The sequence below is a fragment of the Balaenoptera physalus genome (genome assembly GCF_965194825.1).
Source record: "Balaenoptera physalus genome assembly, chromosome: 2".
Classification (NCBI taxonomy): Eukaryota; Metazoa; Chordata; class Mammalia; order Artiodactyla; family Balaenopteridae; genus Balaenoptera; species Balaenoptera physalus.
Window position 1 is genome coordinate 154709280 of NC_138883.1, and position 13361 is coordinate 154722640.

The following is a 13361-nucleotide window of genomic DNA, read 5'->3' on the forward strand; positions in this document are numbered from 1 at the left end:
ATTGTGATAAAATATACATAACATAAAATTTACCATAGTAACCATTTTTAAGTGTACAGTTCAGTGGCACGAGCTACATTCACATCATTGTGAACTAGAATTATTTTTAGTTGTTTAGTAATTATTAGTGTAATATCTGTCCTCCCTCCCTTCCCCCGAAGTATAGGTTCCTTGAGGGCTGGGTCTGTCATATCCCCAAGTACCTGGAACAGGTCTTGGAACTAGGAGACACTCATTCAATATCTGTTCAGTGAATGACTATTCTGGGAACCACCAACATTAGTTTTCACGTAGATGGGGCGGCCGGTTTTTGTCTGTAGGGCTATGCGAATAATAGTTGAAGCCCTGCCTCCCTCTTTGCTACAGTTTTTCTCCTTCCCTCCGGGGTTACAAATGGAAACACTTACAGGTGCTGTCGCAGTGGCATCTGTTTTCCCAGGCAGAGTGGCTGGAGTTTCCCGTGCAGCGCATGAAGGGCGACCTTCTGCGGAAGCCTTTCTTGCAGTCACAATTTATCATGGTGCCCACCTCGTACCTGAGGACCTTGAACGTGGCGTTTCTGAGACTCGGTGGGTCTTCAACACAAGCATCTGCCAAGACAAAAAGGCACCTTAGGAGTCCAGGAGCTTCCAAACGTGGGCATATGATCGAATCACACGTTCCTTCGCTCGATTTAAGGGGTTTGTATGTACCCCACTGTTTCCTGGAGAGAAACTAAGGCTGTTGAAGTTTCTTTAGAAACCTTCATATCAGAGATGGTTCAAAATTTAACTTCAGCCAAGTTCATCTCCAAACTACAGTGTCTTTTAAACTAAATGAATGGAAACGAATGAGGTTTTATTCTGAATTTGCCTTCTGCCGAGCAAGTATAGAATGAGGGGGCACAAGGGATATGAGGAAAGGGAGGGACGAACCACATGGATTTAATCGAGGGATGAAATGTGTCTGTGAGACATACTTTGAAGGAAATAAAGATTGTCTGACTTTCTGTAACTAATGATTCTGTAAGGTTTTTTTTTGAAGAAATATTTGTAAAGTGCTTCACTCAATGTCTGGTGAGTAGGAAATGTGTGTTTCTCACCCACCAACCCACCTCTAATTTTACCAAATTCCTTCTCACACCACGAAGACCTGACCCTCCCTCGCCCCCAAAAATGGTCTCTGGCTTCCCACTAAAGACCCTCGAAAAAGTGGCTGAACACCCAACTATTATGGGAGGAAAAGGTGCTGGTCTCATCAGAGCAAAGATTCCATTGTATATCTCGCGACAAACTCTCCTGCTTCAAGAGATGAGATTTTTCAGGAAAAAGTCACAGGCTGGATAAAGGAAGCAGGCAGGAAGGACCACAGGAAACAGAAAAAAGGGAGGCAGCCGGGGCTCCCACAGCTGGCCTCGCCACCCAGCAAACGGGCACAGGGTCCGGGCAGGTTGCTGCACTCGCTGCTGGCAGAGGACCATCTGCCGATCGTCTATTAATCACTCGGGGTGGAGTAGACCTTCTGTGAGCCCTCACAGTCTGCCCAGCATCTTGTCATCCTGGAAACCACCCCCATCCAAGATGCAGGACCCTCCTGACACCCTTAAGAAGGTGAGGTGAACCTGGACAGCTTGTCCCACCTCTAACCAAGAAGGGACTAAACAAAAGCAGTTTGAATGGCTCACTGGGCCAGCAGTTGTAGAGGAACATGTAACATAATGTAAATTCCAGGAATTATAATAATCATAATAAGGCAAGAAACACAGCATGGTGGAAAGGGGAGAAGGATGGGTTTCTAAATTGTAGTTCTACCAGCTTACTAGCTATACAGCTTTATTGTTTTTACTTATCTAAGACTTGGCTTCCTTTTTTGTAAAATGGGTATAATAATTATTTTACTGATTTCTTTTAAATATTACATGAAATAACATATTAAGGTAACTTGCAGAGCACCTGGCGCATAATAGGCATAGAATAGATGCTAGTCAGTTGCAAACTACCATATATAGAATGGATAAACAACAAGGTCCTACTGTATGACACAGGGAACTATATTCAATATCCTGTGATAAACCATAATGGAAAAGAACATGAAAAAGAATGTATATATGTATGTATAACTGAACCACTTTCCTGTGCAGTAGAAATGATCACAACACTGTAAATCAAGTGTACTTCAATAAAATTAATTTAAAAAGAAAAAGAAAAAGAATAGGTACTAGTTCCGCTCCCTTTTTTTCCTGTCCAGAAAAAGAAAATGTCCAGATAGAAACTGGGCTGAGTTTTACCTTAAGCCTTAACTCCTGCAAAAGTTCATCTTTCCCTACAGCCCATATCATCAGTACCATTCGCTGGCACTTATCATACGTCAATACCAACCAACAATTTAAGTATCGGAAGGTAAATCTGTTGCTAAAACAAGATGTGTGTAATAATCAGAAAAGCCAAATGAAGGAACAAGACAAGGATGTTCCCTCTTACCACTGATTTTCAACATCATATTGGAAGTCCTAGCTAATGCAGTTAGAAAAGAAAAGGAAATAAAAGGTATCCAGATTGGGATGGAAGAAACAAAACTGTCTTTGTTTGCAGAAGACATGTTATCTATGTAGAAAATCTGAAAGAATAGACCAAAAATAAAACCTCCTCGTACTAATAAGTAATTACAGCAGGGTTACAAGATACAAAGCTAATATACAAAAGTCAACCCCTTTGCTAAATACCAGCAATGACCGAGAGGAAATTGAAATTAAAAGCACAATACCATTTACATTAGCACCCCAAAAATTAAGTACTTGGGTATAAGTAAAAAAAAAAAAAAATTATGTACAAGATCTACATGAGGAAAAACCATAAAACTCTGATGAAATAAATCAATGAAGAGCTAAATAAACGGAGAGATATTCCATGTTCATGGATAGGAAGATTCAATATTGTCAATATGTTAGTTCTTCCCAACTTGATCTATAGATTCAAGGCAATCCCAATAAAACGCCCAGCCACTTATTTGGTGGATGTCAACAAACTGAATCTAAGTTTATATGAAGAGACGAAAGACTCAGAATAGCTAACACAATATTGACTGAAAGGAGCAAAGTTGGAGGACATACTACCTGACTTCAAGACTCACTATAAAGTTACATTAATCAAGACAGTGTGGTATTGGTGAAAGGATAGACAGATCAGTGGAATGGAATAGAGAGTCCAGAAATAGAACAACTGATCTTTGACAAAGGGGCAAAGGCAATACAATGGAGCAAAGACAGTCTTTTCAACAAATGGTGCTAGAACAACTGGACATCCACATGCAAAAAAAAAAAAAAAAAAAACAAACAACTAAACACACATCTTATGTCCCTCACAAAAATTAACTCAAAATGGATCACAGACCTAAAAGTAAAACACAAAACTATAAAACTCCTTGAAGATAATATAGGAGGAAGTCTAGATGACCTTGGGTTTGGTGACAACTTCTTAGGTGCAACACCAAAGGCACAGTCCATGAAAAAAAGAATTGAGAATCTGGACCTCATTAAAATAAAAAAATTTCCAGAGATTGGCACAACATTGTAAATAAACTATACTTCAGTAAAAACAAGTAAAACAAAACAAACAAAAAAGAGGAGTAGGGTGTTTGTTTTTGTGTTATTTTCTTGTTACTATATGCTTAAAAAAAATAAATCCTGATTTAACGGAAAAAAAAAATTTCTGCTCTTAGGAGACACTGTCAAGAGAATGGAAAGACAAGCCACAGACTGGGAGAAAATATTTATATGATAAAGGGCTGTTATCCAAAATATACAAAGAACTCTTAAAACTCAACAATAAGAACCCTGATTGAAAAAAATGGGCCAAAGTCCTGAACAGACACCTCACCAAAGAAGATATACAGATGGCAAATAAGTATATGAAAAGATGTTCCACATCATGTCATCAGGGAAATGCAAATTAAAACAACAATAAGATGCTACTGCACACCTTTAGAATGACCAAAGTTCAGAACACCTAATGCTGGTGAGGATGTGGTGCAACAGAATCCCTCATACATTGCTGATGGGAAAGCAAAATGGTACAGACACTTAGGAAGACAGTTTTGGCAGTTTCTTACAAAACTAAACATACTCTTAATGTACCATCCTGCCATCATGCTTCTTGGTATTTACCCAAAGGAGTTGAAAAGTTGAGTCCACAAAAAAACCTGCACACGGATGTTTCTAGCAGCTTTATTAATAATTGTCAAAATTTGGAAGCAATCTTAGATGTCCCTCAGTAAATGAGTGGATAAATAAACTGTGGTACATTCAGACAATGGGATGTTACTCAGTGCTAAAAAGAAATGAACTCTCAAGCCATGAAAAGACATAGAGGAAACTTTAATGCATATTACTAAGTGAAAGAAGACAATCTTAAAAGGCTATACACTGTATGAGTCCAACTATATGACACTCTAGACAAGGAAAAACTATGAAGGTCGTAAAAAGAATTGGTAGGTTGCCAGGGGTTAGGGAGGAGGAAGGGATGAATATGTGGAGCACAGAGGATTTTTAGGGCAGTGAAATTACTCTGTAGGACACCATAATAATGGATACCTATTAGTCCGAACCCATAGAATATACAACACCAAGAGTGAACCCTAATGTAAACTATGGACTTTGGGCAATGATGATGCATCAGTGTAGGTTTATCAATGGTGACAAACGTGCAATCTGGTGGAGGATGTTGATAATGTGACAATGGGGGAAGCTGTGCATGTGCGATGTCAGGAGTATATGGGAAATCTCTGTACCTTCTGCTCAGTTTTACTGTGAACCTAAAACTGTTAAAAAAGAACAACTTACAAGCACACAATGGACAGTCCCTGAGCTAGGTAAAATAATTGAAGGGAAAAAGAAAAACAGCCCCTGAGGACTTCTGCTTCCGACCATGACAAAATTTATCTTCCTGCTGAAAACAACTTTAAAACCAGACAAAATATGTGAAAAAGCATTTGCAGGCATTTAGCAATGGGCAGTGCAGCACAGCATTATTTGAGAGGAAGGAAGCACATGAAGTGAGCCCACCATTGCCATGGCTTTCCTCCTGGGGCACTTTCCTGCCAGGTAGCACCAAAGTGGAGCCAGCAGAGTGGTGGCCTCACTGACCTGAAGAGGGAAAAAAATCAGAGCCCTAGGCTGCTGGCATGGGTGGAATTTGTGGGATGGGGCTCTAGAGAGGAGGGGGGCAGAAGTGTGTGTGAGGATACTCTTTGGGTTTTTAATCCAGCAGCTGGGCTGAATATGAACAGGGCAGGACCCTGTGACTTAGAACCAACTCCCTGCTGTGGAGACCGAGAGAAGAATAGTTATACCAAATTTTATTTACAAAAACAGGCATCTGTTGCCAGGTGTGGCTATATTTATATCAGAGAGTAGATTTCAAAGTAAGAAACATTAGTCATAGATGATTTGGTTGATTACATGAAATTACTGAGAAATCTCCAAAATAACTATGAGAACTTAGCAAATTTAGCAATCTCAATATACAGAAATCACTTGTGGTTATACTGTGAGCCACCAATTAGAAAATTAAAAGTTTTAAAACAATCCCATTTACAATAGTATGAAAAGACATAACATACTCAGGAATAAATTTACTGAAAACTCGCAAGGCCTTTAAACTGAAAGTTCTGAAACACTGCTAACATAAAGAATTATATAAATGGAGAAATGCACAATGTTTATGGATTGGGAGATTTTTTTTTTTAAAGATGTCAACTTATCTTAAATTGATCAATAAACTCAATGCAATTACAATAAAAAAAAATCCAACACACTTTTTGGTAGAAATTTGGCAAGACACAAAGACCTAGAATTTTAAGACAATCTTAAAATGATGTACAAATTTGGAGGATTCACATCATCTGATATCAAGACTTTCTATAAAGCTTCAATGACCAAGACAGTACATATTGATAAAAGATAGACATATAGAATAATGGAACAGAATAGAAAATCCAGAAATAGACTGACATAGGTATATTCAGGTGATTTTTTACAAACACACCATGACAATTCAGTGAGGGAAGGGAAAATCTCAACAAATGCTTCTGGAACAAATGATAATTGTATAGGGAAAAAAGAACTTCACTCCACGTACAAAAATTAATTTTATTATATATTTAAACATAAAAGATCCATCCATACACCAAATCCATACATTACAGATGTAAACATAAAAGATAAAACTATTAAGTTTCTAAAAGAACATAAAGGCAAATAGCTTTGCAAGCTAGGGATAGGCAAAGATTTCCTAGGGAAGACACAGAAAGCACTAACCATAAAATAATAGTAAATTTAAAACTTCTGCTCTTCCTAAGGCATTAAGAAAATGAAAAAAATGAATGCTACAGATAGACTGGGAGAAAAATCTTTGCAACACATATATCTGACAAAAAGACTTGTGTCCACATTATACAAAGAACTACAAATCAATACTCAAAGTCAAACAACCCAATAAGTAAATGGGCAAAGACTTGAATGGTCACTTCTCCAAAGAAGATATCTGATTATCAATAAGCACTTGAAAATGTGCTGAAGACATCATTAGATATCAAGAAAAAGCAAATTGGAAACCACCATGAAATAGTCCATTAGAATGGGTAAAACGGATAAAAGACTGACAACACCAAATGTTGGCAAGGAGCTACTGGAACTCACTTCCATTACTGTTGGGAGTGTAAAATAATGCCAAAACTCAAAGTTTTAAAAATGAAGTTAAATATATACCTGCCCTATGATCCAGCCGTTCCACTCCTTGGTATTTATCTAGGAGGAGTGAAAGCACATGGCTACAAAAAGACTTAAGCAGAACATTTATAGTAGTTTTGAATAATCTCAAAAACATTATGTTGAACAAAAGAAGACAGACACAAAATACACACACTGTTTGATTCCATTTATATGAAGTTTATGAAAAGACAAAACTAGTATGCAGAAAGAAGTCAAAGTAGTGGTTGCTTGTGGTGGGTGGGGATTGATTGGAAGGAGACAGTAGGGGGATGGAAACATGAGTGTACATCTTTGCCCTGATGACAAATTGAAATTATAATGGACTTGTCACAGTTCAAGTCGGGGGGCCATTGAAGACCCGGTCTCAGACATGTCCCTGCACCACTGAGAACTTGAATTTTCTCTGAACTGCATCAAACTTAAGGACACCACCAGCCATTTTCAAAACAATATCTGCCAGCAGCTGCAACCTTATGGTCTCAAGGTCTCCCCTTGAAATTATGCAACCATTTCAGACCCCAACCAATTCTTACTCAATAAGCACCCTTACTGCTTGCCAGCTCCAATTATAATTCTTGATAAACAACTCATGTCACTAACTGTAACCTTGTGGGGTTTTGCCTTTATAAGTGTCCCCTATTTTGTAGTTGGAAGGAGGGGGTGGAGAAACAATTCAAGGTCTTCTTGAATCTGTGTTACTGGGGCATTCCTAACAAACCCCAATTAACACTTTCTTATTTCAATCAGGTCTCCGTTTCTGAAATGTTGGTTAACAGCCCAGACTCATCAAATTGTACACTTCAGATCTGTGCATTTCACTACATGTAATTTTACTTCAAAAAAATCATTAAGAAGTATACTGAGCAATTCTCGTGATTATCCACTAGCACAAATAATCAAGGATTGACCTCAGACGCATTTGGAATCTGACGACTCAACCACAAACCAAGAGAGTTTCTAAACACAGAAATCTGAAAAGAAGGCAGACAGATTGCCTTGGGGGCAACTTTGTGTCCTTAAAAACTATTTACATGATGATATGCTTTTCTAAATTAGGCCATGGAAATTTCCAGGATCATCATAAATTAGCCCGAGCATCTGAGGAGGTCATGCGGGGACAAGAGAAATTTCCAGAACTTCTTACTCCCACAGACTTTCCTTTTATAAAAGCATCTTTCCTGAAATCTAGAAGCACTGAAACTTCCCTGGTCTATAGCTAAGAACTAGTAAAGAACTTGACTATAACCCTTTTCCCTGGAACCATGTGAAGAGTGTTCCAAGTATCACCTGAAGAAAGTGTGTGTGTTGCGGGGGCAGGGGAGTGTGCAGGAAAGGTGGACCTGGGGTGCGGGCGGTGTTTCTTTTAACAGGAATAAATCTGGGATTTTTAAAAGCCCTTCTCAAGGCGGTGCCGTAAAAGAAACAGCAGTACAACATCTTAAAAAAAAGGATGAAAACACTTTGTCTCTCCTGAAATCTTGCAGAGGAACACTGAAGGACAGTTCTGTTTATGTGACTCAGCAAAATGTCTTTACAGCCTCCTTCCCCATATTATCACTTACAAATTTTCACATAGCATGGCAGCTGCCCTCATTCTCTAGTTTTACTCCAAAAGCTCTAAAATTTCTCGAAATTCAGCAAACAGGGGCTTTTTCCGCCTTTACTCTTGCACCCACCTTTCCAGATCTATTTCTTGCTTCCACCAGAGGCTCTGACTTACTAACAGAAATTATTCTCTGCTCTCAGCTCTGGCCCATTCTCCCAGCTCAGGAGGCAAATGCAGAATTTTTTTTGGAAGGTGGGAAGGGAAATGTTTTTCTCTCTGTCATTTTTAAATATTGGTGCATTTCTGGATTGGATGTCATTTTCTCTTCTGAGAGTTTTGAAAGTGTGTGCTGCCTGCAGATTGGAGGAAAAAGTTTAGACTGCTAACCTCGTGTTGGGACTTGGGGCGAATGCTCAGAGCTGGGACACTGGGGCCCCTGGAGGGGTCCTACCATGGGCTCGGAGGAACATTGATGTGGTCTTGCCTCCTACCTTTTGTGTAGGCAGAGGGGAAAGAGAGCCAGTAATTATTATTCATCCTGAAAAATCCCAAGGAATTTTCCCAAGGGACTTGCATTGAGAGTTAAACTGAGCTCTTCCAATGTTGAAGGTGTTTCACGTCTTATTTCAAATTTTTGCTAAGACTGGTAACTGGAAAGACACAGGCAGGACCCCCTATGTCCCACCCCCTGTCCCCACCCAGCCTCCATCCCTGTCCCTGAAACACTGTCCCAGGTGCATCTTCACTTGGGATATTTGTAGGCTTGTTGCCTCCAGGAATTCCCTGCTCAACTGAAATGCAGGAATTCATGGCTGCTTTTGGCTTCTTCAGCTGACATTAGCGACAGTAATTGAGAGCCACGTTGCTCTGGGCTGTGTCACCGCACAGGTCTGGGAGGAAGGTGGCTGAGGGTGAGGGACCCTGGGACACGCTTCGCTTTTTTTTCTGTGTTGTTTTGCCTTTTGTTTTCCCTCCACTGGATTGCTGGAGGCTCATCTCCTCCGTCTCACCATGCCCATGCTAGGGAGGGAAAGATTAGGCATTTGTAGGTTACACAGCAACAGATTTAGGGATTCAGACCAGCTTTTCTGTCTCCCAGGCGTCTGCTCTCTCCTTTCCGCCACTGTTCCCAGAAGGACAGTCGTGCAGCTTCTACTGCTTGGGTTTCCAATAAAAGATGAGAAACTTGGTGAATCGAGGCACTCCCTTCTCTTCCTCTGAGTGGCCTGTCACTCACTAAGAGAGACAAGAGATGCAGACCAGGGCTTCCTGATTGGATCTGGAATCCTGACACCCTTTCTCTCATTTAGCATATGACCTCAACTCCACTCCCCTAAATAAAGCTACCCCTTGGTGTCTTGCTGTTTTGTTTTTAGAAGGGAATAGAACTAAGGTAAATTTTGTGCTGAAATATTTTTGTGTTCCTCGAGTTAACCAGAAATAGCAACACCTGGAAGGCAGTTGGTCCTTTGAGCCGGGAAGTCGGTTTCCTACAGCTGGTAGGACTCTGCTTCACTTGTTCACAGCAGAGCTTCTCAAACTTTAATGTGTGTACACGTGGCTTGGGGGGCTTGTTAAATGCATATTTAGGCACAGTGGGGTGAGTGTGGAGGCTGACACTATTTCTCTCGAGCGCCCCGATGCTGCCGGGGCTGTAGCCGCACCCAGCAGTGGCTGCCCCATCTTCCCCCCTCTTCTACCCCCTCCGGAGGGCCCGCCTCCCCCAGGGGACCGAGAGCGGCGCCCTCAGGCGGGGCTGAATCTGCTTACAGGACACCTCGTTCCCAGGCAAAGCATCTAAGAGGGTGCAGTGAGAGAGAACTCCCCTGGCTGGAGGAAAGGTGGGTGGGTGAAAATGGCTGTGGGCAAGGTGATTTTTTTAAAAAAGTTCTTTTCTGTTTTTGTTCAAAATGAGAGAGCACTCATCTGGCCCTTGTGGCCTGTGTAACGTGAAAGATAAGGAAAAGGAAGGGGCTTCAAAAGGATGTGGACAGGGTCTGAGATAAGATTCTTTGCTCTGTGGATGAATCAAGATCAAGTTATGTTTACCCGTACAGCCCAGCCAGCACTGAGTGCATGGCTTCATCTTTGTGTCCTTCTGCTTGGCCGTCTATACAATGGGGATCGGGGATGAACATTAGAATAACTCACTAAGCACAGAAACTTCTAGATGATGATTTACTAAGCTTTATGCAAGGGACATAGGTGTCCATCAAGAGTTTGGGGCATTGGATAAAGAAATTGTGTAGTTCTTGACCTAAAGACATTCATCTTCTGTGTCAGATCTGAGAAGAACCCCAAGATATACCTAATGTCAAAGACAGTCTCCAAATTCCTTGGGAAATCCACCCAGCAGCCTGAGCCTTATAGAAAGCAGGTGTTTTGGATTCAAAATAAAATATTATAAGACATGTTGACTATTCCTCTCAATAGGATCCCAGGATCTGAGAGCTGGGAGAAACCCCAAAGATGATTTAGATTAATCTCCCCTTTTGTTGATAAGGAAACTGAGGCTGGGTGCCATTCCTCCAATTGTGGCAAACCTGGGAGTAGAACGGAGCCCTGACTCCCAGTTCAGTGCTTTCCCATCATTATCTTCAGGAATGAGTGTGCTTCTCACCCTGCTATGGAAGGTTCTCTCTAGCTAGGAGTTAGAGCTATGTCTAAAGTATCTGGGTTACTGGGAAGTGTTTGTGAGATGTTGTGGTTTAATTCAGATCATTATCTTTGAAGTCAGGGAGCTCAGGTCCTCCATTTGGGGCTATTTATAGAATAGTAACTGACATCTGAGCCCTGCCTGTGTGCTGCTTACTTGTAGAGATCACCTTCCATGCTCACTACAACCCTTGGAGGGACATATATTGTCACCCCACTTTGTACAGCAGGAGATTGAAGTTCAGAGAGATTCAGTCAATCGCCCAAGTCACACAGCTCAAGGTGATGGGATCAGAATCACAAGAAAGCCCACTATTGCTGCCCTCATGTCTACCTTTTAAAAAAAATCTCACTTTTGCTTTCAGGAAATTCTTTCAAATAGCGAACATAAATGTCTCAGGAAGAAGCAAGGAAGAAGAGGACAGAGTGTGGAGAAAAGGTTTGCATGGACCTCAGGTCACCATAAAAGCTCAGAGGGCGATGCAGTTGGTTTCTCTGTAGGAGTGAGATTCAGAATGTTGAACAAGCAGGGTAGCAGGGTCAGGAACCAAGGATGCCAATGAGGATGAAGCCGAGGGTCCTGGAGCCCCGTCTGCCACACAGTAACCCTTCGGTGCTGATATGTGGGAGGAGCCAGGGGAATGAGTAGGGAGGGTCATTTGACAGGTTCAAAGCGGCAGATGTTTACCAACAAGCTTGGAAGTATTTCAATTTTTAACAACCAGTATGACGAAGGCAGTGATTCTCAAACCTTTTGGTATCAGGACCCCTTCACACTCTCAAAAATTACTGAGGAGCATCACCCCCGCCAAAGCATTTGTTTCTGTGGGTTATATCCATCGTTGTTTTTGCCATATTAGCAATTAAAACTGAGAAAGTTTGAGTACATGTTTATTAATTCATTTTTAAGTAACAATAACAAGCCCTCACACATATGAACTAATCTGATCCTGACAACTGTACTATGAAGTAGACATTATCATGATTACTGCCATTTTACAAATGAGACATCAAGGCACAACGAGATTTGAAGAATTGCCTGAGGTCCCCCAGCGAGGTCACCCAGCTAGAGGACCCACAGTGATGGAGCTGGAGGCTCATCTAGGCTTTCGAGCCGTGGTCTTGACAGGATGCTGTGCTGCCTCTTCTAAATTCCTACCTCTAGCCCTGAGCTCTAGTCTAGACGCAATGCCTTCCGCCTTTCCATCTGGCCATCCTCTGGTACTTCAACTCTGTTCAAAACTTCTAGGTAAAGATACTATTTCTTCTTCTACTTAACATTGCCATTGGGGTTTTAGTCAATTCAATCAGATGAAAGAATGTAGGGGCATAAAAACTGGAAAGAAAAGAAATAAAGCTATCTCTGCTTGCAGATTATACGGTAGTGTGTCTAGTAAACCCAAGAGAATCAATGGTGGAAGTAATAAAATAATGAAATAATTTTAAAAGATAGCAATCAAGAGTGATACTAAAGAAGTGTGGCATGGGGTAGGTAGGGAAGAAACACTTTTTTTACAGGATAATGCCAGCTAAGGAATGCAGAAAGATGGATCACAAGGGAATTGTGTGCAGAAAGGTGGATCACAAGGGAATTATGTGCAGAAAGATGGATCATAAGAGAATTGTGTGCAGAAAGGGAAATAGGTTGAGTGAAAAAGGCCAGTTTCAAAGGTTACATATTGTGTGATTCCATTTACTTTGCAGTCTTAAAAATGACAAAATTATAGAGATGGAGAGCAGCTTAGTGTCTGCCAGGGATTAGAGAAGAAGGAGGCCTGTGGCTGTGGCCAGGTTAGGGCAGCGGGAGGGATCCTTGTGATGAGAACTGCTGTGTATCTTGGCTCTGGTGATGGTCACATGAATCTTCACATGTGGGACAGTTGTGTAGAACCAAAGACACATGCACGGATGACAGCATATAAAATTGGTGAGATCTGAGTAAGACTGATGGATTGTAGCAAGGTCAATTTTCTGGTTGTGATATCATGCTATAATTTGGGGGGAAATTGAATGAAGGCTATATTGGATCTCTCGATATTATTATTTACAACTGCATGTGAATCTATAATCATCTCAAAATAAAATGTTAAAAACATAGATTTACAGTAGCTGGTCCAAGATCAAGCAGAACTAGAATTTGAACCCAGCTCATTCTAAACTCCAAAGCCCAACATCTTAACCATTACAATACAGAGCTTCAATACATAGTTATCAAAATCTTCATAATCTTTTTTTTACCCATGCATCCTATATCTGGAAATGTATCCTGAGAAAATCACAAAATAAAAACTTTATACATAAAAAAAGTTAAAAACAAGCACACACACAAACAATCCTCTGTTCCTCTTCTTGTCCTTGTTTCTCTTGGTGACCCTGGCATTCCTGTGATGTGACACTTCAGCATCTCCCTTAAAT

General features: G+C 40.8%; 1 protein-coding gene across 2 annotated transcripts in view; it reads right to left on the reverse strand.

The window, feature by feature from the left end:
- IL2RA (interleukin 2 receptor subunit alpha) overlaps positions 1-13361 on the reverse strand; it is a 47827-nt gene that overhangs the window by 16626 nt on the left and 17840 nt on the right. For both annotated transcript variants that reach the window (XM_082450555.1, XM_082450554.1), the window contains exon 2: positions 408-590. In XM_082450555.1, coding sequence (XP_082306681.1) covers positions 408-590 — 183 coding nt within the window. The remainder of the gene's footprint in view (positions 1-407; positions 591-13361) is intronic.